The sequence below is a fragment of the Barbus barbus genome (assembly GCF_936440315.1).
Source record: "Barbus barbus genome assembly, chromosome: 44".
Taxonomy (NCBI): domain Eukaryota; kingdom Metazoa; phylum Chordata; class Actinopteri; order Cypriniformes; family Cyprinidae; genus Barbus; species Barbus barbus.
In genome coordinates this window covers 10,030,464-10,057,314 of record NC_136722.1, presented here as the reverse complement: position 1 = coordinate 10,057,314, position 26,851 = coordinate 10,030,464, and the positions used below count along the sequence as shown (strand labels likewise).

At 37.0% G+C, this 26,851-nt stretch overlaps 3 protein-coding genes and 1 long non-coding RNA gene across 7 annotated transcripts in view; 3 read left to right on the top strand and 1 right to left on the bottom strand.

The window, feature by feature from the left end:
• The window catches only part of LOC306863030 (sickle tail protein homolog), a 62,684-nt gene extending 50,476 nt beyond the window's left edge, over positions 1-12,208 (top strand). The window contains exons 11-20 of one of the 4 annotated variants that reach the window (XM_079406182.1): positions 1,249-1,396; positions 2,880-3,312; positions 3,398-3,614; positions 3,685-3,983; positions 4,673-4,825; positions 5,403-5,507; positions 6,855-6,929; positions 7,236-7,334; positions 9,424-9,561; positions 10,544-12,208. In XM_079406182.1, the coding sequence (XP_079262308.1) occupies positions 1,249-1,396; positions 2,880-3,312; positions 3,398-3,614; positions 3,685-3,983; positions 4,673-4,825; positions 5,403-5,507; positions 6,855-6,929; positions 7,236-7,334; positions 9,424-9,561; positions 10,544-11,038 (2,162 nt within the window). In that variant the 3' untranslated portion in view covers positions 11,039-12,208. Of the gene's footprint in view, positions 1-1,248; positions 1,397-2,879; positions 3,313-3,397; positions 3,615-3,684; positions 3,990-4,672; positions 4,826-5,402; positions 5,508-6,854; positions 6,930-7,235; positions 8,874-9,423; positions 9,562-10,543 lie in introns of all 4 variants that reach the window. The other 3 variants (XM_079406179.1, XM_079406181.1, XM_079406180.1) reach the window with 3 other exon arrangements.
• Positions 40-4,940, bottom strand: LOC306863031. The gene is made up of 3 exons (XR_013783636.1): positions 4,878-4,940; positions 4,662-4,781; positions 40-1,403 (listed from the first exon to the last, which is right to left on the bottom strand). It is a non-coding gene; the product is annotated as an uncharacterized lncRNA (long non-coding RNA).
• A 5,539-nt stretch (positions 12,209-17,747) lies between the features above and the next one.
• On the top strand, positions 17,748-18,692 carry LOC306863007 (uracil nucleotide/cysteinyl leukotriene receptor-like; the record flags this gene model as incomplete). Its single annotated transcript, XM_079406141.1, has 1 exon — positions 17,748-18,692. One exon carries the CDS (start codon positions 17,748-17,750, stop codon positions 18,690-18,692), a length of 945 nt encoding a protein of 314 aa, XP_079262267.1.
• A 3,701-nt stretch (positions 18,693-22,393) lies between these two features.
• LOC306863601 (nephrocystin-3-like) overlaps positions 22,394-26,851 on the top strand; it is a 33,552-nt gene continuing 29,094 nt past the window's right edge. The window contains exons 1-4 of the mRNA XM_079407031.1: positions 22,394-22,669; positions 24,278-24,678; positions 25,635-25,760; positions 25,927-26,077. Of these exons, the coding sequence (XP_079263157.1) occupies positions 24,355-24,678; positions 25,635-25,760; positions 25,927-26,077 (601 nt within the window). The 5' untranslated portion in view covers positions 22,394-22,669; positions 24,278-24,354. The remainder of the gene's footprint in view (positions 22,670-24,277; positions 24,679-25,634; positions 25,761-25,926; positions 26,078-26,851) is intronic.

Below are 26,851 nucleotides of genomic sequence, written 5' to 3'. Positions count from 1 at the left end.
AGACCTGCCCACACGTGTTAATATTATATAACTTAAAGAAACTGTTCAAGTTCAAGTTTATTTGTATAGTGCTTTTTACGATACAAATTTTTGCAAAGCAGCTCTACAGGAAATTAAGTTTCCACAATATAGGTATATATTGCAGAACCTTAATATATTTAACTGATGGCAAAATTTGGTAATTCTGTATGTTGTCTGAGCGTTGGCATCCTCTGAGGTCCTCTGAGGGGTTGGCATTATCTTTTCTCAGGTGTTCGGTCATCTCAGATCATTTAAGGGTTGGATCCAGACTGAAGGTTGTCATTCCTAGTTACCACCGGATGTTAATCACGTGGCAGAAACAGAGAAACAAATAGAGACATAATTAGCGTAGCTGCTGTTCCATCTAAACAAAAATTATTTGTTCAACCCAAGCTAAAGAATAATAATAAACGTACATTTGATCAGATATAACTGCAGTACAAGATTATAAGATGCATTATGTGAATGCTTGGCTAAAGAGATGTGTGTTTAATCTAGATTTAATCAGAGAAAGTGTATCTGAACACAGAATGTTATCAGGAAGGCTATTCCAGAGTTTGGGAGCCAAATGTGAAAAAGCTCTACCTCCTTTAGTGGACTTTGCTATCCTAGGTACTACCAAAAGTCCAGAGTTTTGCGACCTTAGGGAGCGGGTTGGATTGTAGCGTGGTAGAAGACAAGTTAGGTACGCAGGAGCTAAACCATTTAGGGCCTTATAGGCAAGTAATAATATTTTGTAAATGATACAGAACTGAACAGGTAGCCAGTGCAGAGACTTTAAAATTGGAGTAATATGATCATATTTTCTTGACCTGGTAAGAACTCTAGCCGCTGCATTTTGGACTATCTGTAGCTTGTTTATTGAAGATGCAGGACAACCAGCTAGCAGTGCATTACAATAGTCCAGTCTAGAGGTCATGAATGCATGAACTAGCTGTGGGCCAGCTGTGTTCCTGGAGGTGTGAATTGCTGTAAATATTTTATCACAACTTTGTAGGTAACAGATACAAAACACTGCTTGATGTGGCTTGTGGCTGATGACGCTGCTTGTTACTTGCTTACAGTGCTATAATGGCATCTTTATATAGAATAAAAAATGTTATACCTTCAAGGAAAATCCTCCTACTTAACTCTCAGTTGTATGTTTCATGATGACCAGGTGTCAGACGGTTTCCAGATGATAATGACACTCAGTTTAGTTGCAAAACATTGTTTTTTTTCTTGCAGGGGAGTTTCCAGCTCTTCAATCCCATATGCGGGCGGTGCTCAGGGTGGAGGTGGAGGCTGTAAAGTTCCTCAAAGAAGAGCCGCACAAGCTTGACAGCATGCTGAAGAGAGTCCGAACCCTCACGGACACACTCAGCAACCTTCGCAGGTACAAACTGAGAGAGAAAAAGAGATTGAGACAGACGTTTCAGTTGTGAATATAATAAGATTGTGGTTAATAAAATACTCTATGGCAAACTTTATGGATCTGTACATCTTCGGATTCCAGCCACGCATTCCGAGCAGCCAGAGCGCTATGGAAATGAATATGCAGTTTCTGTTCTCCATCTTTCATTCTGATTGTAATCATGTGTGAGCAGAGACTCTGTATAGGTCTAGACAGATGAGAGATCTGGAGCATCTGCTACTAGTCACTTCCTTTCTTCTCCGTGTCAGACTTGATCAGAGTCAAGCCGGTTGCCGTTCTCTGTGAATGTGTGAATGGAATGAATATTACCAGCACTCTGAAATATAGTGTTTTGTTTCTAAAGCTGCTGCGTGTTTCTGCTCCGCTAGCGGCACCAAATGTAATTGCAAAACTAGATTTTTACACATTCTGAAGTAAATGTGTGTGAAATAGGTGGTTGCTAGTGTGTTTCGGGTGGTTTCTAATTGATTACTCATTGACCCTAAGTCAAACGTTTTCTCCCCCAAGTCTAGATATGGCTCAAGTTTCTGTGCTAGTTAATAGGATTGTAATGTCCATTTTGTTATCTGCCAATCAGGCGAAAACCTGAGTTAAAATTAAATTATACTGACTTGTTTCCTCTCTTTTTCTGTTTTATTTATATTTTTTATTTAAATTTAATTACATTATATAAATAATTTACTGTCATGAATTTAATGTAATCAAATTTAATTCGACTGTATTTTAGATTTTATTTTACATCATATTTTACTTGCAAATTTTTTATTTTTTTATTTTATAAATTTTATTTAAATTAAATTACATTGACATCCTGCACATTTTAGAGTGGCCTTTTATTGTGGCCAGCCTAAGGCACACCTGTGCAATAATCATGCTGTCTAATCAGCATCTTGATATGCCACACCTGTGAGGTGGATGGATTATCTCGGCAAAGGAGAAGTGCTCACTAACACAGATTTAGACAGATTTGTGAACAATATTTGAGAGAAATAGGCCTTTTGTGTACATAGAAAAATTCTTAGATCTTTGAGTTCAGCTCATGAAAAATGGGGGCAAAAACAAACGGGTAGCATTTATAATTTTGTTCAGTATAATTTATTAATTTCAAACACAAGCATTTTTCTAGGGTTCATAGTATTCATGTTGGTAGCACAAACGTTCAGATATGGGTTTGTTCATAACATAATTATGTGCAATACAAATAAATCTCAAATACTCTGTCTTTCATTGTTTGTTCAAAGATATGTTCTGAAGGCTCCACAGAGCCACCGGAGAAACTCAGCTGTGATAGAACTATTTAATACTTTAAAAAAATTACACACTGCAGCCTTTACTCCTTAAAAAATATTATAGAGACGATAAAAATAAGCTCATGGTTGAAAATTTGGTTTGATTTTACTGTATTGTGAATGTTTTCCTCATTGATTTATCATTTATTCTTTAGGTCTGCCACAGATAGCCTGCTGAAGCCCTCTAACCCTGTTTCCTCGACACCTGCCTCTGAAAAACCAGAATCAGCCATGGTTGAATCCCTCGAGACTGCCTCGGTTGCACCTCAGAGCTCCACAGTGAGGTCAGAGGTTATGATGTCAAACCCTGTGGTGATCCACCATGCCCAGGCTTCTCTGGTAGCTTCACAACAATCTCAGCAATCAACAGCACCCTCACCCATTACCCCTGCCACACAAAGACGAGAGTCTACCCCTTCACCCACCAAACAGCTCAAAAAACCCTCACTCGAGCAGACACTAATACCAAATAACAGCAGTAATGGAGTCTCTGCTAATGGAATTCATGCCAAAGGTCCTTCCCCAAAGTTCATTGAGGAGATTCATGCAAGCCGCAGCAAGAACAAGAACAGAGCTGTGTCAATAGAGGTGAGTATTGTGCATGTTAAACCAAATGAGTGAGATTAAATTGTGCGTTCCATTGTTTAGTTACTCCTTTGATTGGTATCTTCAGGCTGCAGAGAAAGAATGGGAGGAGAAGAGGCAGAACATGGGTCATTATGATGGGCAGGAGTTCGAACGGATGCTCCAGGAAGCAGAAGCCAACATGCTGAGAGGAATACCAAACCTTGAGGTGCCCAGCGAACCTGAGGGCTCTCCTGCAGTGTTTCCTGCCTCTCTGGAGGAGGTGGTAGAAAAAAATGAGCCCACAGCAGCACCAGCAGAACAGGGTAAGAAAGACACATCAGAGCTCTTGAGACTACTGTTTGGCGATGTTCATACTTAATTTTGTTTCTGCAGATGACAATCAGACAAATTCTGAGAAACCTACTAAGACTGCTCCAGAGAAACCTCCCAAACCTCTGGAGAAACCAGTTAAGTCAGCTTTGGAGAGACCTTTTAAACCCAACCTGTCCATCAAATCCAGCCTGGAGAGACAAAGTAAGACTCAGGAAAAAGTTGTTAAGCTTCAGACCACAGAGAAAGCCAACAAGTCTCCTCCTCCACCCCCTCCTCGACGAAACTACACCACCAACACTGGGATGACCACCACCCGATCTGGGGAGGTCATTTACACCAGCAGGAAGGAGTCCGTTATGGTACAAGTGTGTCTGTAGGACAGATTTTTTTTGCTTTGTCTGAAGTTCAAATATAAATTTATATTAGTAATATATATATATATATATATATATATATATATATATATATAATTACATTAACTTTTAATTATATTTTAAGAATTATTCATATAAATTAAGTAATATAATAAAATAATCTTTAAATATTCATAAAATTTTAATTGTATTTTCAAATAATATTTATTATAAAATTTAATAATACAATTAAATAAAATTTGTTGGAACACTCTACTATATTCATTAGTTAATGCTAATTAATGCATTAACTAATATTAACTAACAAAGAGCAATACATTTGTTACATTATTTATTCATCTTTGTTAACATTAATTAATAAAAGCACAACTGTTCATTGTTAGATCATGTTAGCTCAGGTTCATTAATTAATATTAATAGATAATGTAACAGGATTTTAATAATGTATTAGTAAATGTTGCAGTTAAATTGAACTGATATTAATAAATACTTTACAAGTATTTTTCATTATTAGTTCATGTTAACGAATGTGGTTAACTAATGTTAATAAATGGAACCTTATTGTAAAGTGTTACCAAATTAATAAAAAAAAAAGCATTTATATAAAATTAATATAAATGTTTATTTGATTATATTTATGTTTTTAATAATTATTAATATAACCTGCTTCGTAGGAGGGTGAAGAGGAGTCCAACAGTACAGCATCTCAGCCTGAACCCAAATCTTCTCCAGAGGTGAAGCCCAAACCCATTACTCCGCCACCTATCGCTGCCTCGGCTATCACTGAGGAAGAGGATGAGGGAGACAAGATTATGGCAGAGCTACAGGTGAGATACACACATAAACTCATACACATGCACACTAATACAGATTTGTTACCAGCATAACTTCATGTTCCTAATGGGTATACATGTTTATACATGCACACGCTCACTTACTTTCACTAACTATAGGTGTTTTGATGTTTAAATGTATTGGGTGTGAAATTGCTTTGGTGTGGGTGCTAAGATGCTTTGGGTGTGCCCTCTGGCTCATTCGGTTTCATTTCCCTTGCAGTAGATTAGCTTCTTTTCTCACAATTCTACAAATTCACAACATAGTGCTCATAAATTATTTAAAAACAAAACAAAACAGCCTTTTAAAATAATGCACATACGCATACATGCTTAATAGGACAGAACGTGTAATGTAATAAAAACATATGTAAAAAGAATTGCATATAAATACAAATTATAATACTGATTGATAGACAGATAATCTATTTAATCTAGTTTAATCTGATTTGATTAAACTAATTGCAGATCATTTCGATTACATTGTACAGTAATCTTGAACAGGTTTGCCCAATTTTCTTTGGGCAAATTCTAATCTTTTACCCCCTTCCTCACAAATTCTTCTCTTCAGGTTTTCCAGAAGTGCTCTTTTAAGGAGGTAGGGCTCAAGGGTTTGGTAGTGCCACAGATCAGAGAGCTAAGACCTGGGCTCTTACTGCCCCTTAAAGATAAGAAGGTAAAGGATATGATGTCCTTTAGTAGACCCTCCAACTGCCTGCCTGTGCCAGCCGCTTGTCCCTGATGGCTGTTCTTTGCGATGCTTGTATGGCTTTCTTACCCTTTGCTAACTTCCTCTGTACACTCTTGTGATGGGTATCTGACACCAAAAATGTTCTCACTGTTCTTTAAGTTTAAATTCTGTTCCTTTCCTTTTATTTCTGCTGAACTCATGACATGTGCTGATTGTAGTGATGTAGTGTGAGCCAAAAGGGGAAACATATGAGATTGGGTTTGTGTGCTCTGAGTCATGCAGTCAATAAACTAGATTTTCGACACTGCTGTCAAAGGGTGTTGTGTGTTTTCTTTTTTACATTTAGCATTTTAATTAAAAAAAGTGTGATCCCAATTGGAGACCATTTAATTTCCGAAGCTTACCTGAGGTTACATTTATGCTTTGCAATGAACATTTACAGGTTGAGTTATCTAACTGGGCGTAGCATAATCAAATTGTCCTGGGCAAAATGTTAGCAATTTTGCAGACTTGCGAGAAATTATCAGGACCTACTTTAATTTGCGCCTCTAGTTTTTCTTCAAAAAGGGTCAATGTCTAAATCATATGTATCAGTAGAATGCAACTTAGAATTGGATTGTTATTGAGGGTTTTAGAGGACACTTTCAGCTAGCAGTCTGGAGTTCAGAATTTGTTCTTTGATCTTCTCACTTTGATGCATGCCTGCTACTGTATAAGCCTCCTTACTTATTTAATGGGTTTTCAGTCTCACTTTCTCTCTTTACCTTCATTTTCACAGTATTTTCTCACTGTCAAAATTGTGCAGTGTAATATATAATTTACAGGTGAAATATAACCAATAAGGACCTTGTTATGCTCAAAATTGTATTCAAAATGGAAAAAGTTGGAAACTGTTGGTACATGCAATATAAATTTTAAATGGCATTTCATTGTTCTTTTCAAATTTTTGTGTGTATAATTTTGAGCTGTTTTTTCAGATTAGTTCACAAATGCCTTAGGTCTAGCTCCAGATTATGGTTTTATTCACATTAAGTTTTTTTTATTTATTATTATTAATCCCATTCATTGCATATTTTAAAATATGATTATTACTGTAGAGAAGAGAAATAGTCTATATGTACAGCTGTAACATATTATGGGCATCATTAAGGTTAGAAACATGTTTCATGACAATTCTTAATATTAAAAAATATTTTGATATATATGGTAGAGAATATATGATCCAAGAATGTTTTGCGTCAAAAGCAGCCTAAATGTTTTCAGTGGTCTTAGAGTAGCTTATAGACTGCGATTGTTTCTTTGTGAAGTGATGTTGTTCCCCACAAACCACAGAATACTGAAAACCAAGACGACAAGAACCCTGACACAGATGAGAATGGCAACAATACAATTCGTCAGAGTCCTGGGGTGAGCTGCAGTGTTTATTATAAACTTATTATAAACCCCTAAAAGAAAAGTAATTATGGTATGATAGTTTGAGCTCTGTTTTAAAAAAAAACCTCAGTCCTAGCGACTCATTTAATAGTTAGATCCCTGTTACTCAAATAGTTATGCAATAGTATTCTGTGAATCCTCATAAAGACCCAGTAATGGCCAAGTCAATTGTAGAATATGATTAATACCAGGTAGGATTACAAACAGATTTATAATTGGCTCATGAAATATATCTAATTGAAATTTCATTTTTTCTTCTCTGACCTTTGACCTTTTAAGGTCATCTACTATGTCACAGCTCAGATCTCCAAGGGAACTCCATCAGCCTCAGAGGAAACAACAGAACATAGAGACGCCTCACAGTCTCCCCCATCACAGGTGTCACATGTCAATGCTTCTGACCAATGCCAAAGCCAGCTGCAGGTATCCACTAACAAATTTGGTGCCCTCAAAAGTAGCGGCCCAGCCAGCTCTTCTATCACTCTACAACAAAATCAGCTGTCTCGTTCAGCCTCGTTGAAGTCAAATCCACCCTCTCCACTGGAAGAAGTTCCAGCTAGCCCAACCAAAGGGAAAGTTCATGTGGTCAAAGCTCCTCAAGTGCAGGTTAGCATAGAGGAGAGGGTAGAGTCTCCAACAGCAATTTGCTCACCGGTCTCTTTTGAAAACACTGCACCGATTCTTTCTAAAGCAGTCCCTGTTGGGACAGATTTAGCAAATCAGAAACTTATATTTGGTTCATCCAAGGTGAAAGAAAAGAAATTTGAGGATATGGAAGAAAATAATGAGGCCTCTCTCAGTCCCGATCTGTCAGGAGAAGAGCCACCTCCACCTCCTCCTGATAACTTTGCCTTTATGATCACTAACACCAAGGTACAAGCCCTTTCCACTGGAGAGTACCATCAGCTAGTCAATGCCAAGAAAGGTAGTGTGCAGACAGTAACTTTTGGCAGCAAACGACCAAGTGCTTCTGAAAGTGGCACGGCATCAGGAGGTGATGCCAGTACTAATGGTCCCACTGGTGCTGACAATGCCAGTAAAAAGCCAGTCATCATCATCTTTGACGAGCCAATGGATATCCGCTCAGCTTATAAACGCCTCTCTACTGTCTTTGAATGTGAGGAGGAGCTAGAGCGGATGCTTGCAGAAGAAAGAATAGATGAGGAGAGTGAGGAAACTGAGGAAGAAGAATGGACTAAGGGAGTGCAGGTCAAACAGAATGGAGATGGTAGGGATTCTGGAAAAAGTAATGGTTCAAATTCTCCTGCAGATATTACAGACGGTCAAGTCAGAAACTTCTCTTCTTCCTCATCTTTATCTGACGGAGGGGCATTAGTAGATGTTACTGGTGATGCAAAGCAAGATGGAAAGAAGAAGTTCAAGTTGAAGTTCCCTAAGAAACAGCTAGCAGCATTGACACAAGCCATTCGAGCTGGAAGTAAAATGGGCAAAAAGACTTTGCAGGTTGTCGTCTATGAGGATGAGGAAGAGTCAGATGGGACTGTCAAACAACACAAAGAGACCAAGAGGTTTGAAATTGCTTGCTCCAAAACAGAGTCTTCAAAATCAAATCAGCAGGAGCCTATTGGACGAACTGACGAGATTCGTAAGAACACCTACAAAACCCTTGACAGTCTAGAGCAAACCATAAAGCAGCTAGAGAATACAATTTGCGAAATGGGACCGAAGACTTCGGAAGAGCCTGAAATATTGGTTAACCCTGGAACTCAGGACAATAAGACTGTAGAGAGCCCAGGGCACTCAGAGAAAGGACTTTCTCACAAAACCTTGGTCCCTAGGTCGACTTCTGCCAGTAAAGGTCCTGGTCTACGAAAGAAGACAAAACCACAGCTCCTTCCTCGGCCTGCCATCATACCAACTAGCGGGGTCTCGGTTACACCAGTTCCCACCCAACAGGTTTCTCTCTAGCTCCTACTACCTTAGCAAAGAATATGGGTCTGTCCCTCTCCTCTTGCTCACAACAGTTCCACCCTATCCAGTGACTTCTGAAGATCCTTAGCCTGTCCTGCAGTGGAGGCTACCAACTCTGGGATCTGAACTTTTTAACACCTTCACATATTTTAATAAATATGGTGTGTTTAGTTCTGGAGTGGTGTGTCATAGATAGACCTTTGTGTGTTCACTGATGGTGCTCTGATCTTGGGTTAAGGCAGCCAACAACTTTCACCGTCTTAGAACCACAGTCTCACACTGTTTCTGGATCCTTTTTGTGGGTTCTAAGGCAGTCCTTAAAGAAATTTGTTGGTATTCTGGGCTGGTTTGCATGCTTCCTTACTTCTCTTTCTGGTATTCAAACTCTACAATGTCATGGTGATACCACACAGATGTGTTGTGCAAGCTTTGTCTTGCTGTGATTTAGCTTACAAACCACCTCAAATATGGCTCTCTTTTTGATTCTTTCTTTTTATTCCTTTTCTCTTCTGTTTGGTTTAAATCCTTTTTGCAGAATGCCAGCGTGGTCTCACCTACTAGTCGGATGCCAGTGCCTGTTTCTGCCAAGGCGCGGCAGCAACCGGGCACCTCAGAGAAAGAGAGGGCAACAAAACCGCAAAAGCTACAGGACTCTCAGAGGCAGTTCCGCCAGGTAGTCTTATCATAGGACTACTTGTCTAGTCAGAAAGACACACACACCTAGACATAGACTGAATGCTCGAGAGAAAAGTCAGTTCTTGCAGGGCTTGTATTGAGAGGGGAAAAAGAACTAACAAAAAACCTGATGAGACCGAACAAACTGTTCTTTGGTTGAAGGCCTAGTGCCGAAAGCTGTCTTTGAACTGTTGACATTTTTTCCTGCTACATTTTTTTTTTTTAATGGCTGTGACCGAAGGCAACTGACTGTTATTTCATAATAGCATCAAATGCTTCTGCATGTTTGCTTTGCTTGTGGCTTTGGTGCTGTGAAAGACAAACTAATTTACAAAAGTGAAAGAAAGAAATATAAATACCACAGCCACTGCTTACCTAACATAACTGGATGCTTAGACTAGGGTCTCTTTAACTAAAATACCACTGACATCTAACCCCTACACACTCCAATGCCTGTGACACTTCAACTTCCCTTGTAAGTCAGGATGCTTCTGTTTAATCCACGTTTGGACCCTTTCCCTGTTTACCTCTCGGAGGAATCTGCAAACCCTGGCCTCAATGCCCAGGGTCCACAAATCCACTAAGTCCCCATTATCCTGTGGATGCCTTCCCAAATTGTACCTCCTCTATTCCTCCTGGAGCCTCCTTTGTTTATGAGTACTGGTTGGTTGCACTCACTATGCTCAATACTCACTCTAAAACTTATAATCCTACCATCCCTCACTTTCACTCTCCTTTCCTTCTTACAGTCTATTTAAAGTGATATTTTTATATATTCTCACCCTCAAGACAGATAGTTTTTTTGTGTGTGTGCCTTTAGCATTTTCACCTATATATGTAATTTCTGTGTCTTTGATAATCTATCATGATTAACTGTAGATCCCAGTAGTATGATTTGAAAAATGCTTAAAAATTGTGCGTATTTTAATAATAAATTCCCTATGTTGACAATCAGTGTGTTTTGGCATCTTTGTTTGCAGGCTAATGGAAGTGCTAAGAGATCTGGAGGAGATCCCAAATCCACTTCTCCTACAGTGCCTGCTTCTAAAATTCCTGCTTTTTCCTCTAGTACGGGAAAAGGCTTGTCCCAGTCTGATTCCACTAATATTGTTAATTCTTCTTCTCCTTTATCTTCCTCCCTTCCCACTAGCAAATCTTCTATCCCTCCTCCTCGGTCCAGTTCCACCCCTTCCTCTCATATCCCCTCCCTTTCTAATGGTCCTTTAAAATTTGCCCCTCCCACTCACAGCACTAAAGGCCTCTCTATTCCCATGCAGACACAAAACGGTCGACCTTCCTCCTCTTCTTCTTCTCCCTGTTCCCACTCCCCTTTGTCCCCGACTATGTTGAGTCAGAGTGCGAAGAGTATCCGTACCATTCACACACCCAGCTTCACCAGCTACAATCGGCCACACAACGGAAATGCTGGTAAATCAGCTATTCCCGCGGTAACTCTCGCTAAGGATGCTGCATAGAATGCTTCGCTGCTTCGCAACCATTTATGTATCTCTTAATGAGGTGGAGTCACTCCTGATTTTACTTTGATTCATTTTTAAGTTAAGATTTTATTTGTTTGAACAGTTAATATTGTTCTATCAGAGTGAACTTTGTTTTGGCATGACTTTGGTTATTGCGTGTTATTATTTTCTCTGTTAAAGTGAAAGGCCATCATCCATAATCAGTGTTTTAAACTTGAATCTCTGCAAATCATGAACATAAAAAGATAAACTGTTTTATTTTAAAAACTTAATTGCAGAGCAGGCTCTTGATCAAGGATTTTACAGAGCACTTCATTTGAAAAGATTATTTATTTTTCATACAAGTTGAGAGACTAAAAAATGTTCAAGTCAGTAGTAAAAGTATGTAAACAATGTTTTGGTTATTAGTATCCTCTAAATGATTGTAGATGTTTTTTCCTTTTTTTAAGTTGACAGACATTGCATGTTGCCGTAATAAGTAAAAAAAATTTAAAAAGTACTGTAAGTTTATTAATCATTAATACAATTTGACAAACATTGTGTCTGTTTTTTTTTCTTTCTCATGCACTGCCAATGTCTTTAAGATTTATCATTATAAACTGACAACAGTTTTGCAATGAACAGTTGTCTGTCTTTTCAGTAGTTGTGCCTATTTGCCAAAGTTTGTATTTTACATCTTTACAGCTGACTATATATACTGTGTTAGACACTTTGTACATTTAGGATAGGTTATACCTGGCTTAACCTACCTATGTCACAGTTCCTTGATTTACTCATGCAGTTTATATCTCTTAAATTAATGAGTATTGATGTCTAAATGTAAACTAAAATTGCAGTGATTGATACAATTGCTCTCTACTTCAGATGTACATACTGTCTTTAGTTTTGTTAACATATTGTACCAAAGTTTATTTCTATGCATGCCTATACAAAATTGTAGAAAGAGAGAATGTAATAGAAAAAATCATGCTTGCACAGACAGATTTTGTAAATAAATATGTTTTCTTTGGTTTTGTATAGCTTTAATTGCAGAAGCAATCTGTGCAAAAGAGTGTAGGTATTAAAGTAGTAAAGTTGTGCATGCTTGTTGTTCACATGGTCTCTCGGCTATGGTTTCTTCACTGCAACACTGCAAGTCCTTCTATTAAACATTTTGGCATATAGTTCAGCTGACTTGTGTTTTTTATCCTATATATTTTCTTTTACACTTGCATAGTAATGACATTCAGTACACATGTGAACTCTATTGTACTCGTCAAAAACTTGTAATGTGTGCTGTAGTCAAAAGGTTTTTACATTGAGGAATCTGAAACAAAGTTTGCAGATTGTTTTGATTTGGTTTGTTTAAAATATTGGGGAATTTCCCATGCTTCCATTTGTGTTAATGTATACTTTCAGTGACATTAATATTATACTAAAATTTGTAGTAATAATACCGAATACATATACAGTGAAGATCAAAATTAAAGAACAATTTATGAACACTTGATTTTTTTTTTATAATTTAATCTTCCTCGTTCAAAATTTTAAGTAATTTTAGTTGTGGCTGTACCATGCACAAAATAAAGGGTTTTATTTGGTGGAAAACACAGTGATCAAAATTAGAGAGCAGCAAGTCAAGTCACCATTATTTATATAGCGCTTTTTAGAATGCAAATTGTGTCTTTACAATATTAAACAGGGAAATAGTGTGTCGTTCTCCTCTGGCCAGACAAAACCAGAAGTTTAATTCTAGGCTGCAGCAGAGTCAGATTGTGCAGAGGTCTTGTCCTGATGGTCATCTAGGTGATGATATCTTCGGAGGGGATCTGTCTCCGGGGCTCATCTTGTCCAGGTCTCCGCTGACACTTAGTGCTGTAGAGGTCATTTCTGGGTGCTGATCCACCATCTGGTCTAGATACGGACTGGATCTGGGTGGCTACGGTGACCTCAGAATAAGAAAGAAACAGACTAATATTAGTGTAGATGCGTACGTCGAGTGTTATGGGAAGTGTTCCTGGTTCCGGTTGACCTAATTAATGCAGCCTCACAATCCTAACAGATTTGAATTATAGAAATGTGATAGTGTATTATGTGTAAGCCACGTTAAAGAGATGGGTTTTTAATCTAGATTTAAACTTTCAGGCCCAGTTTCCCGTTAAGGGCTTAAAATAAACCAGGACTAGGTTAATTCTACTTAAATTAATCCACACTAAACAACTGACTTTCTGAGATGTTGCTTAAATTTGGATTAACTAGTTCTAGACTACAGAGTCTCAGATTAAGGTAATTAAGGACAAGTGAGATCATCTTTTGGAAACCCGAATAGATTAATGGCATGCACATGTGGCTAAGGAGAGGTTGCTAAAAACCTGGTATGGAATACTTGTAATTCATTAGTCTTAAGGAGTGTGTGGAACAGGAGTCACTACACTTAACAAAAAATGGATAAAGACAAAAGAAAACACTCAAAAAACTTCAGTGAATTTGAGAAGACCCTTTTTAAACAAATTGTATCAAACTATCCTGTAATTGAAAACAAACAGCATGATTCAGGTACAGAAAACAAGAAGAAGAAAGCATGGATTTCCATATTGAATGAATTCAACTCAAATGAAAAAGTAACCAAACGGACACTCCAACAAGTTCAGGTATGATTTATTGTTGCCCCATTCTTACAAATCAGTAAATTATAGATGTTTTCATTAATGAAATGTAAAAAGAAAACAATATTATGTAGAACTCCAACTTCAGAGTGTATATTATCTTGTAAAGGTCCTGTGGAAAAACATAAAAATAAACCTGAAAAAAACAACTGCTGCTACGCGTCAAGAGCGTTTCAAGACAGGTGGGGGACTTCCAGTTCCACCAGACACAGAGGAGTTGGGGGACTTGTTGGCTGGGATTATTGAAAGTCAGCAACCCCTGGAAGGTATTCCAGATGATGACCATTTTGACAGTTCAGGTGAGGAATCTTTCAAAGACTCATTTGATAGGACACGTCTCATTTACAGTAACGTGTTATCCCATCCAACATACAGTAATTAAATGCAAGTCATGTCTTGTAACAAAAATGACGTAATGACCTTTATTGTTGAAGTCAAATGTAATACTAGATTTTTTCTTCCATACAAAGATGACCTGATCTTCACCCAGGACTTGGGGGGCGCAGGGAACAGTCAAGAGGCTCAAATGAATCCATCAGCAGCCAGCATCAACATGCAGCAGCATCCAGTCTCCTGCGGTAGCATTAGTCAGCATCCAGCAGTCTCTAATCCAGGCAGCAGGTCAAGAGCTCTAGGCCATAGAGTTCCATGAATGTAAATTAAAATATTTAAAAGAAGAACATGAAGTCAAAATGAAAATTCTTCATCTTGAGTTGTCTATGAAAGAGAGAGAGATGAAGCAGCAGCAGTGTCAATTGTCTTTGGAACCAAACCTCAGTTAAATAAAAAAAATGTCCTGAAATTTTTTACCTGTCTATGCCAATCATTTATGTATCACTCAAGGCACATTTATGAGAAGTGCTGCAAAGCAAAAGCATCTCTGTAAGCAAGTCCATTTCTGTCATTGGCTAGCTCAGGGATGGGGACATGTTGGTCATCATCATCTTCAATATCAGGGTCTGGGCAGCCACACTGTTTAAGAAAATTATGAAGCACAATGCAGCACCTCCTAGGTTCAAACCGCAGTGTATTTCGGAGACACTGGAAACGATTCTTCCATACACCAAACATGCGCTCTATTAGCCCTCTGGTGAGAATGTGAGCTTGGTTATAGCGCTGTTGCTCTGGTCTGACTGGATGGAGATAAGTTGCTTCTGACCAGGTTTAATTTAAGACTTAATTTAGATCTGGATTAGGTCTAATCCTACTTCTAGAAATCCAATTGTTTAAGTCAAGACTAGTGCAAGTCTGAGACTATTGTAATCCATGTGTGAGAAAGCTACTTCAATAAATCCAGGTTTAAAATGACATTTAGTCTACGACTAGGCTTAATCCCCGTACGGGAAACCGGCCCTCAGAGTGTGTCTGCCTCCCAAACAGCGTTTGGTAGATTGTTCCAGAGTTTAGACACTAAATAGGAAAAGGATCTCCCGCCCGCAGTTGATTTTGATATTCTAGGTATTGTCAAATGGCCAGAGTTTTGAGATCATAGCGGGCGTGAAGGATTATAATGTGATAAGAGCTCACTTAAATACTGAGGTGCCAAACCATTCAGGGCTTTATAGGTAATTAGCTAGATTTGAACATGTATACAATGTTTAATGGGGAGCCAGTGACGTGTTGACAGAACCGGGCTAATATGGTCATACTTCTTGGTTCTAGTAAGAACTCTAGCTGCTGCATTTGCTGCTCACAGCAGAAAGATTATAATTAAAATTTCTGAAGGTTACAGCAGTCAGAAATTACTAGTAAGTGTACAGGCCTTTGCTTTGAATGACTTCCAGTCTCTTCCACAGTTCGGTGACTAGCCATAGTTTTTTCATCAAAGATTTTCAATCGGGTTTAGATCAGGACAATTATTTCAATGTTTTCAGCTTTACCCGTTTTTCAGTGTGATGGGGGGCATTGTCCTGCATGAAAAATGCTGGCTTATTGGGCGATGAACGCAGGGAAGGAACATGTTGCCACAGGAGGTTCTGATAAACATTTGCATTCACATCTGCCATGTAGCTGTATAAGAGGCCAAACATCTCAAACCATCATGACATTTCCTCCGCCACCTTTCACTGACTTCTTTACGCACTCGGGGTTCACCCTGTTTAACGATGAATATAATGTTTCCCATCGGACCCAATTAAATTGAACTTGCTTTCATCACTGAAGTGAACTTTGAACCAGTTCTCCTTTGTCCACACAACATGCTCCTCAACAAAGGTGAGCATAGCCTTTTGAGTCTTTCTGCTGATGAGAGGTTTGGTCACTGCAGAGTGCACTTTCAGTGCAAATTCTCTTAAACATCGAGACACATATGCCGAGACAAATCCTTACCCTGTTCAGCACGGCGAGCACCGATTGCCCATTGAGATTCTCTGCATTATTCTGTCCTCTTGTGCATTTGTCTTTTGTGGACGACTAGCCTTTTTGGGGGACTTGAATGAGTGACATTGTAAAGATGCAATATTCTAGAAATTACAGCTTTGGAACGACCATCTTCTCTTGCTATAGCTTTCTCTTGGGCTTCATCTGGACAACCTGCTATAGGAATGTTTTTCAGTCACTTTAGAACGGCTCACCATCTTGCAAAGTCGGTGAAAACTGGAAAGTTGGGCTGCCAGTTAAATAGGGTTTGTCATCTAATTAAGGAAATTAGCACCAGGTACCAGATTAACACCAATAACTGGGAGGTATCTGAAAGTGTTCTCTAATTTTGATCAGTGTTCTTTTTCAAATATCTCATTTAAGTTTTTTATACTGTGCTTCGGAATATATTTAACTCATAAAATATGCTAAAAACTCCTGTTATTATTACTCCTGTTAGGATAACTTCAAATAATTTAGGAAATTGTAGGTTGTTCTCTAATTTTGATCTCCACATGTCCAAACTACTGCATAAATGACCAGCTTTCTTGCTGTTATTTTATAACTTAATAAACCCTAGCCTAAGTGGATTTGCGCACAAATAGCTTCAACGTTACTGTATATTTGAACTATGCCAGGTTTGTTTTATGAAGAATTGTTATGATGATGTGATCATAGCATGCAGGTAAAGAGACCAGTAGAGGGTGGTGTGTTGTAGAAGGGCTGATTCATTTTTTTGTGATACCTCCTACATGAAGTCAAAGCATATGACTGAAAGAGGAAACAGATGAGCAAACATTCATTTGGTCTATAGCTAAAGGAGGCATTTATAATTAAGTCAATGTGCTGGCTGCTGGGGAAGACTATAACCTTCTTGTAAGTACGGAAAAATAAGAGCAATACTAATAATGATATTAAGATTGTTGACCTGTTTTTTAAAAGGAAAAATGCGTTCTTAGTGACTTAAAACATGTTGCTTTTTTAACAGTGATTTTACCATTTACCTTGGTAAACTGAATGTTGTTTGACTTAGGCCTGGTTTCACAGACAGGGCTTAGACTAAGCCAGGGTTAGGCCATAGTTCAATTAGGACATTTAAGTAATTTTAATAAACGTGTCTTAGAAAAAAAACATTACTGGTGTCCATCTTGAGACAAAACAAAGGCATTGATATATTTTAAGATCAGTCAGTACAAGTTTCTTTCAATTGAAATAGCTCAGACTTACATTTGACAGTCTGGGACTGGGACTTTATAATAATAATAATAATAAAGCAGTATTATCATATAAATAGACCTTTTAAGTTCAAAGACATATAGTATAATTGCTGGACAAGTTCTTAGAAAAAAGCAATTCAACAATTACTGCAGTTCTGGAGAAAATAATTTTGCTAAAACCGGTCAAAAGTTGGACACACTTTACTGAATATATAGTGTGCAGAACTGTAGGCAAATGGTAGCTACTAAAGAATATAAAACTAAAATTTTGATTTGTTAAACATTTTTGGAAAATGTCCACACTTCAATTTGTGAATTTATAGCTCCAATGACTTTACTGTTACATAATAATAACACAGAATAGTCATTTCTAAACCTTTTTAAAAAAAAATCTATTATAGATAAGCTAGATTTAATATCTGATACTTATTCTGACTCTTGCCATTCTCCAAACAGAAGCTCAGTCTCATATTAAAGACCTGCGCTATGTCGAATCACTCCATGGAGGGGATTTACCTCAGCTCTCACTTAGAGAACATCCTGCTCGCAACCTTCTACATTGTCATCTTCATCCTCTCAGTCCCGAGTAATGCCCTGGCACTTTGGGTGTTCTGCCACCGCAACACCAACAACACCCCTTCCAAAGAGTTTCTGAAGCACCTGGCTATAGCGGACATGTCCTACGTCTTGGTGCTCCCCATGCGAGTGATCTACCACATGTCAAACAGTCACTGGCCTCTTGGTGAAGGGGCCTGTCGCGTGGTTGGTTTCCTGTTCTTCGTCAACCTCTACTGCAGCATGTACTTAATGACTTGTATCAGTGTAGACCGTCTGTTGGCTTGTGTTGTACCACACAAAACTCACAATCTGAGAAAGACCAAGAATGCCAAAGTGGTCTCTGCAGTGCTGTGGGTCATGACGACTATTTCCATGTTGCCTGTCCTATTCTCTAAAACAGACGTGACTAGACAAATGCAGAATGTGACAGTGTGCGAAAAGTTGTACATAGAGAATTCCTCCAATCGCACCGGTGCGTTGGTGTCCACTGCTATCGCATTTCTGATACCTCTGGTCACCCTGAGCATTTCTTACATTCTCATATTTGCCAAAGTAAAACAGATGACTTTTAACGAAAGGACGCCTACTCAGCATAAGGCAATGAGAATGATTGTTCTAACTGTGGTTAACTTTTTGATTGCATTTGTGCCCTACCATATCCACCGATTTGTATTTATCCTATGGCATGACGACATGTCAAGGTCAGAATCCGAAAGACGAATGTTGCATTTAGGAAATCGCATCACCTCAGCTTTAACATGCGTAAGTGGCGTGTTGGATCCTGTCATGTACTTCTTTCTGGCTAGAAATTACCAAGAGACCCTGTTGCAGCTTTGTGGTAGAAACCCTAAAGATGAGCAATCCACCACATGATCGGACAAGAAATGAGACGACATCTTTTCAGCTGTTAACTACCAGACGTACTGAAACTCAGTATGTGTAAAACAAGGTAGAAGTGGGAAAGGTATGGCTGAATTCATACCGATTCATTCAGAAACTTGTTGAACCATGACATGCAGTCTGATTCCTTCTGAAACATGTATGCATGACTAGTGCTTGTTTTACTTTTTTATTCTGTCAAAATTGATCATTTATCAAGTAATTTACCATATGTATATGTATATATATATATATATATATATATATATATATATATATATATATATATATATATATATATATATATATATATATATATATAGTAAATACTTTCAGTTGTTCAAAATAATAACAAATAAAATATTCTTTCAAAATGTTATATCTTTTAAGGTCTCCACTAACACATTTTACACACCAGAACTCTTAAAAATAGAAGTTCTTTATTGGAATGCCATTGATGGTTCCACGAACAACCTTATGGAAGCTTCCCATTTCACAAAAGGATTTTTGAAAACTAAATAAATATGTGTTCTGCAAAGTAAGAAAAAAAAAAGGTTCTTTTAAGAACTGATCACCTTTTGGAAAATGTAATTTTAAGAGTGAGCATTTGTGAAAGTTTCTGTGAATTTAATTTTTTTTATTTTTAAAATGCCACTTCAGATACAACTTCCGTGCCACTTCTGCAGTGCAAACATCATAATCAATTCAATCTCATAACATTGTTTTTATTAAATGTATTAATGCCACCTCTGAGTCTTGTTAAAAAGTCTGTAAATATTCCACATTTGTGCTCTTCTGTTCCGTGCAAAGATTAATTGATGATGCTGATTTCAGGTCTTCGTGATTGTATCTTATTATTTTAAATTAATTTATTAATTAATTTTTTTTTTTTTTTTTTACAAAAAGTTAATAAATCTATTTTTGGCACAACATATGACATACATTTAATAAGGTTAAAAATGGTATTACAAAGGTTAAAAAAATCACCTTATAATAGTAAGGTTAATTTCTGTCATTGATCAGGTGTTCATCATTTATTTATTTATTTATTTTTAAGTAGAAGCACTAGTGCTCCTGAAAAGAAACGTAAGTGTAGAGTCCTTAAGAATGTAATGTTAGCTTTTAAAACTAATTGAAAACGTTTTTGCAAAGTGTAAACTATTAAATATAATCTACAAATCATGCAATACTGTACCGCTAAATAAGACACTTAGCTAATCAGGCCAATGAGAGACAATCATTCTAATATTTTATGAAATCATTCGTTCATTTCACTAATCAATGTTTTATATATATATATATATATATATATATATATATATATTAAACACAGAGGTGGAAAGAGTACGGAAATATTTTACTCAAGTAAAAGTACCATTACCTTAATGAAAATTTACTTAAGTACAAGTAAAAGTGCCAGTCTAATAATCTACTCAAGTAAAAGTGAAAAGTAGCTCATTTAAAATTTACTCAGAGTAAAAATTACTTAGTTATTTTGTAACAGTGGGAGGGAAGAAACAATGGGATAGACCAAGGGTGCCAAACTCAGATCCTGGACGGCCACAGCCCTACAACAGTATAGATATAACCCTAATTAAATAGCTATAAAAAGCTATAGCTGGACCAGATGTGTTTAATTAGGGTTATATCTATACTAATCTAATTATTTAGGCTTATTTGAAAACTACATGGTATGTTTTGGAGCAGGGTTGGAACTAAACTCTGCTGGGCTGCAGCTCTCCAGGAACTGAGTTTGACACCCCTGGGATAGGCCTATAAACCTCAAACTAGTTGTTTTTAATTAAATGAATCAGTTATTTAGAATAATGAGACATTTGGGCTGGTACCAGCCAAATTAAATCAGTATCAACAAAATGTATCTTTGCAATGCAGAGGAAACACAGAAGCTTCATCTGAAGTGGCATAGATGTATTTACACACTGTTTAATGCAGGACATGAATGCATTTAACCTGCAGTTACAAATGCAGAAATAATGTTTTGATATATAAGACATACAATGTTGAATACTCATTTGAAATTATCTTTAAAAAAAATAAAAAAGATACTTTAAATGCGAAATTCAAACCGCCAGTAGGTGTCACCAAGTCACAGTTAATAAGTGAGTCATTGCGATTGAACCGAATCGTTTAAACAGTTGATTCATTCAGGAACAAAACACTGTCATGTTGCTCAGAGACGCAAAACAGTGCTGTGGCTGTGTTTGGGATTATTTTTGTTGTCGAAATAGAGCAAAAACAGGCAATATGGTGTCTAAAACGCAAGTCTCTTAATTAATTTCTTGTTTATTGAGTTGTAAAAAATCTATTTGTAATCATGCTGATTTTTGGAGAAAAACGGCACTCTTTGTGTGATATTGATTTACTATATGAAATTATATAAATATACATTTTCTGCACCTCTCTTCAATTTTGTGATCATTTTAAATGCTTTTTAACAATCACGCAGTGAAAGAATGCACTATAAATGCGCGTGCACTAGTCTAATCTAATAGACGGCACTCTGTAGGAGTGTTTTGTTTGCTTTTTGGCTACATACTGATGTCAAATCGCACATCGTTAAAACAACAATTACTGCACCACTGTCTTTTTGGCTAATTTGTGCAAAACCTTTTGCTAAACTGCCAAAGCTTCATTTTAACCACCAATGCAATGATGCAAGTATTTACCTTACCTTTACATGCTTGCGAAGGGGTGATGTCGAGATTTGCTGCTAGTTTGGTCTCCCTCGGCAAACACAGCTTACATTGCATAATAGAGCATAAACATGGCCAGGAGTTCACTTCATTTACTTCGAGTTCAACTTCAGCAGAAAACGACAGGGTTTGGTTTTCAGCTGGGTCTGCATCTTTCTTCTGATTTTAGCGCCAGTTTGTTCTCCTGCCCATTATTTACTGTAGTAACTTAGTTTCCAGGGAGCGATTTTATCTTTTTTTTTTTTTTTTTTTTACTCAGTAATAAATGTGTTTTAAAATGTAGCGAAGTACAATACTTAAGTAAAATATACTTAAGTAAAAGTAAAATTACAGATATTAAAAATTACTTTAAAAAGTAGAAGTACATAAAAAAACTACTCAATTACAGTAACGCGAGTAAATGTAATTCGTTACTTTAAACACAAGAGGTCATTAATAATAATTATATTATAAAATGTACAAATTCAAACACAATGTATCTTTAATTTGGGCAGAATTGCAGATGCCTGTCTTAATGTACAAGAAGGTTTAGAGAAAATATGACATAAATTGTTAATAAATGCTTTTATAGATTATAAATGGTTTTATGATTAAATACATCCGAAAGGTAATTTAAAATTACCATTTAACCACCCCCCTCCCCCTCCCCCCGGTGAATTTCGGCCATTTCCACCACTGATAGTACCTTATCTAATGCATACATTTAGAAAAATCAATTTAGAAAATTTAAGGAAAATCAACCGTCCAAATTAACTGCATATGGACAACATCATTTTTGAAGAGGCTATATAGTAAATAGCACTAAAGTTAGTTTTTTATTTATTTATTTATTAAACTGCACAAGCTGTTCTGATAAGGCAGACTTAAAAAAAACAAAACATGAATTAAGATTAATGTTAACCACAGACCTTATTAAGTTATAAACTGCTATCACACAGGCATCCCATTGCCAACAAACTGAGGCTTACGCACTTTTTGGTCACACTGTGGACCCGTAGAAGAAGGCATGCCTAGTAACGCGGTTGTCAGGAAGACATTGGGGAGAAAACGTGTGCATCAGCATGATTTGTTTACTTATTAACTGATATGCCAGCCGTGTTTATGAACACGTTGATTATCGATATATATTTGGGGTCTTAAGACATCAGTTCTGTCTAAGTTCATCGTCCTGGATCTCCTCAGTCCTCTCGGTTGGGTGGAGTATTTTTCTTCACATCGTCTCCAGGATGACCGCAGGGTTCAAGACCACAATTTAAGGTGAGGTTTAAGCATTAAATATGCAGATATCCACGTCCTCCATGTGTTTGATTTGATGGTGGAGGTGAAGCCAAAGGCATGCTAACCCAACAACACGTCAAATTAAACCAAATAAACAGGATCTTCAGATCATACTTCATCTCAACTTCTCATAAATGTTTTCTTCTTATTATAATTTATATTGTGTAACTGACCCTGCAAGTGCAAACACAATATAATGTACATAAACACGCATTCAAAATATAAACACATTTGATTAACACTTTTTTTTTTTTAAAAGAAAGGTGCTAAAATCCCCCTTAAAGCCATTCCGTGTCAAATCAACCACATTTGAGAAACTGATTGGCTTTACGTTTTCTGAAGAAAGACGAATATGCATTGATGAAAGCTAAAATAATGCATTCAAAAATGTAAACATATACATCAGTCTTATTGTAGCACAGTTTGTGCTGAACACACACACACACACACAAAATACATGTTGGCCAATAGTATGTTATAAGTAGCTGAAATAAGCACAAATGTCAGGGCATGTCAAAACATCTCAAGGGCCCCAAAATCACCCCAGACCCCAGTGTGTTAAATGGCATCCATGAATATTTACTTAGTGCATTTACATTTATTTGGACACTTTCTCTTGCTAATCCATTGTATTGTAAACCAAATTACAGAAGGAGGAAACTAACTTTAGCAACACAGCAATCATAATTTGTGACCCTGGACCACAAAACCAGTCACAAGGGTCAATTTTTTTGAAATTGAGATTTATGCATCATCTGAAAGCTGAATAAATACGCTCTCCATTGATGTATGGTTTGTTAGGATAGGATAATATTTGGCCAAGATACAACTAGTATCTGAAAATCTGGAATCCGAGGGTGCAAAAAATCGAAATATTAAGAAAATTGCATTTAAATTTGTCCAAAATGAGTCCTTAGCAATGCATATTACTAATCAAAAATTAAGTTTTTGGTTGGTCTATTTGTAAAATCATTTGACGAAAGCAATCCTTCTTGCATTATATGCCAATGTTGACAGTTTATTTTTTTACCCAGAGTTTGCATGCTTGTAACTCAAGAATGAATAAAGATATAATAATATCCTTTTAGATTTGGATTCTTAACAAACTTTTCTTTAGAAATCTTAAAAGCATTTAAATATACCATATAATGCATCAAATAAATGATGGACATCTTTTACCAAATATCACAACCAGAAACTGTACAAATTCATATCGTTTTAATTATAAACAATCTAACTATTATTTTCTCTTTTTTTTTTTCGTTTAAAACTTAACTAAAAAAATATCAACATCTTGGCATTTTTTAAGTGTGGCTTAAGTGCCACTGTACATAGAGTATATTTCCAATACATTAAATTTACTCACATAATTATGCATTTTTTAATGGATTTTTGCAATGATTGCAATGGCATACACGTTTTAAAGGCACTAAACTCTGGGGCTTACATATCTAGTTCTCAAATACAGCAAAACCGTTTAGTCCTACTGCTCTACTCTTTTGATGTACAAGTTCAAATTATACTTAAAATCCATGGTTAAATGTATCAGAACTGATGCACACTGCTTGTGTTTCCTGTTTCCAACAGGACCATCAATGTTCAATCTAGAAGAGTGTGAGTGATCTAGCTGACGGGTGTCTTTGTGGCACCTCTCATCAGTTGTTATGGGTACAGCATCCTCTATGGTGAGCCCCGGTGAGGTGATTGAGGATGCGTATGGGGGTGAGGGAGGGGAGGCGTGTGAGATACCGGTGGAGGTGAAGCCAAAGGCACGTCTGCTGCGGAGCTCCTTCCGCCGCGGGCCTCGTGTCATCGGCGCCAGCTTCAAATCTACCGGATCGGTGGAACTGGAGTATGCGGCTGAGTATGAGCGCCTCAGGAAAGATTATGAGATCTTTCGGGTCAGCAAGAACAATGAGATCGCTTCTATGCAGAAGAAAGAAGCCAAGCTGGATGAGGAGAACAAGAGACTGCGTGCTGAGCTGCAGGTTTGAGAGACAATAAGAAAATCTGAGCTTTTCATGTGGGTTAGTGACATAAGAGTGCTGGACAGAAATAAAGAAAAAAAAGAGAAAATAAGGAAAACAAAGACAAATGATTTAAAAAAGAATCTAGCTTGAAACACGTGCCAAGTTTTTAGAAATGTAATGTTTATATTAATCTTGGTTCTGTGTGGTTTTCCAAAGCTTTTATGCTATTTTCAAGAAAAATTACGTGTAATGGCTGAAAATGTCATTTATTACAAATATGAATGTACACATGATCCTAATCCATTTTTCAATAGAATTTTCAAGGTAAAATTTATATATAAAAATATTTATTTCTTTATTTCGCAAATATAATTAATTATTAATTTATAAATCTGTTTTTGTGAAGTCATATCACATGATATATTTCAGCCTGATCTAACCTAATCTTTGTCATAAAAAGGTCAAATTATCTGAAATCATAAGAGGCTTATTGACCTTGCTGCACAGTCATGATGAGGGCCTTTCTATGATTTTCTTTGATGAAATGAAGTTTTTAATGAATTTTGGCTCCACCACATGACTGAAAGGGTTTAGTCTCTTTTTTCTAATAAATTATTATGATAGATTACACCAAAAATGCCATTCTTTTAATTATGTTTGCCTTCATTTTAATATCAGGACAGTTCAGTAAGATATAACACTTTTTGACTTTATGCCCCCTAAAAATATCAAAATGATTTTTTTTTATTTAGTTATTAAAAACTTGTATTATCATAGAAGTGTATACAATGCATTGCATGTAGTGTATGAACTGCATTGTAATTAATTTTTGAATAGATTTTGAATCAATAGATCAGTAGATGTCATAGACCCATGTACCAAAAACAAAGACATTTTGAAATAAATGTTACTTTTCTCAACTTTTATATGAAACTACTTATGTTTTGCTGATTCTGTGTTTCTCTGGTTGCCAGGCTCTTCAGAAGACTTACCAGAAGATTCTTCGAGAGAAGGAAAGTGCCCTGGAAGCAAAGTATCAAGCCATGGAGAGAGCTGCCACATTTGAACATGACAGAGACAAGGTCAAACGGCAGTTTAAGGTGTGAATCTTATTCTCTTCTCTCTCTCACAGTAACTGACTCACATTAATTCTTACCTTCCTTTTGTTTTTAGATTATGCCTCTTTAGCCGGTAGCTGTTCTAGTTTTCAATGCATTCACCGGTGTGTTTCCTTCATCTCTATTTCTGTCCTAAATCACCCGGCAGATATTCCGGGAGACTAAAGAAAAGGAAATTCAGGATTTGCTGCGGGCAAAACGAGATCTGGAGTCAAAACTTCAACAGCTGCAGGCTCAAGGCATTCAGATTTATGATCCAGCAGACTCTGACTCAGACGACAACCGCACTGCTGTCACCAGTAAGAATGTGGCAGATACATTTCTCAAGGGAAACTAGATTTTTACACTTTCTGATGAAATTGAGCATCCGCATGTCAAGATGCATGATCTAGATTTGTCACACTCACCTTTCTTTGGAAGAGCAAGTAGCTTTTTGGTTCTCTCTCTATTCATTTAATTTTTTAGTCATGTTTCGATTGGTGCATTTCACTTTAAAAGTAAGTGTGCTCTGCCAATAATATCTATCTATCTATCTATCTATCTATCTATCTATCTATCTATCTATCTATCTATCTATCTATCTATCTATCTATCTATCTATCTATCTATCTATCTATCTATCTATCTATCTATCTATCTATCTATCTATCTATCTATCTATCTATCTATCTATCTATCTATCTATCTATCTATCTATCTATCTATCTCTACTATTGGTCTCCATTTCCTCAGGATGTGATCTTCCCAAATGGTCTACAAGCAACACAACTGCCGATCTCCCTATTCTCTATAATAAGCCATTTTGGGAAATGAGCATGATCAAACATATTGTGGAGTGGAAGCTGGGTCGAGGCAGACTATAGATTCTTACAGTCCCCTCTTTGATGCTCTTGGCCCAAAAGAAGCACCACATCCACTCCCTTACACAGATTACACCTCCCTTCCTGGGTATAGGTGCCCAGTGGCGGTGAAGCCCTGTCTTAGGTTGTCCCCCTCTGGCCAAAGGAAAATCTTACCCGTCATTGGGTCATCACCTCATGCACACTGGTTATCATTCCATCCAATCAGGCAAA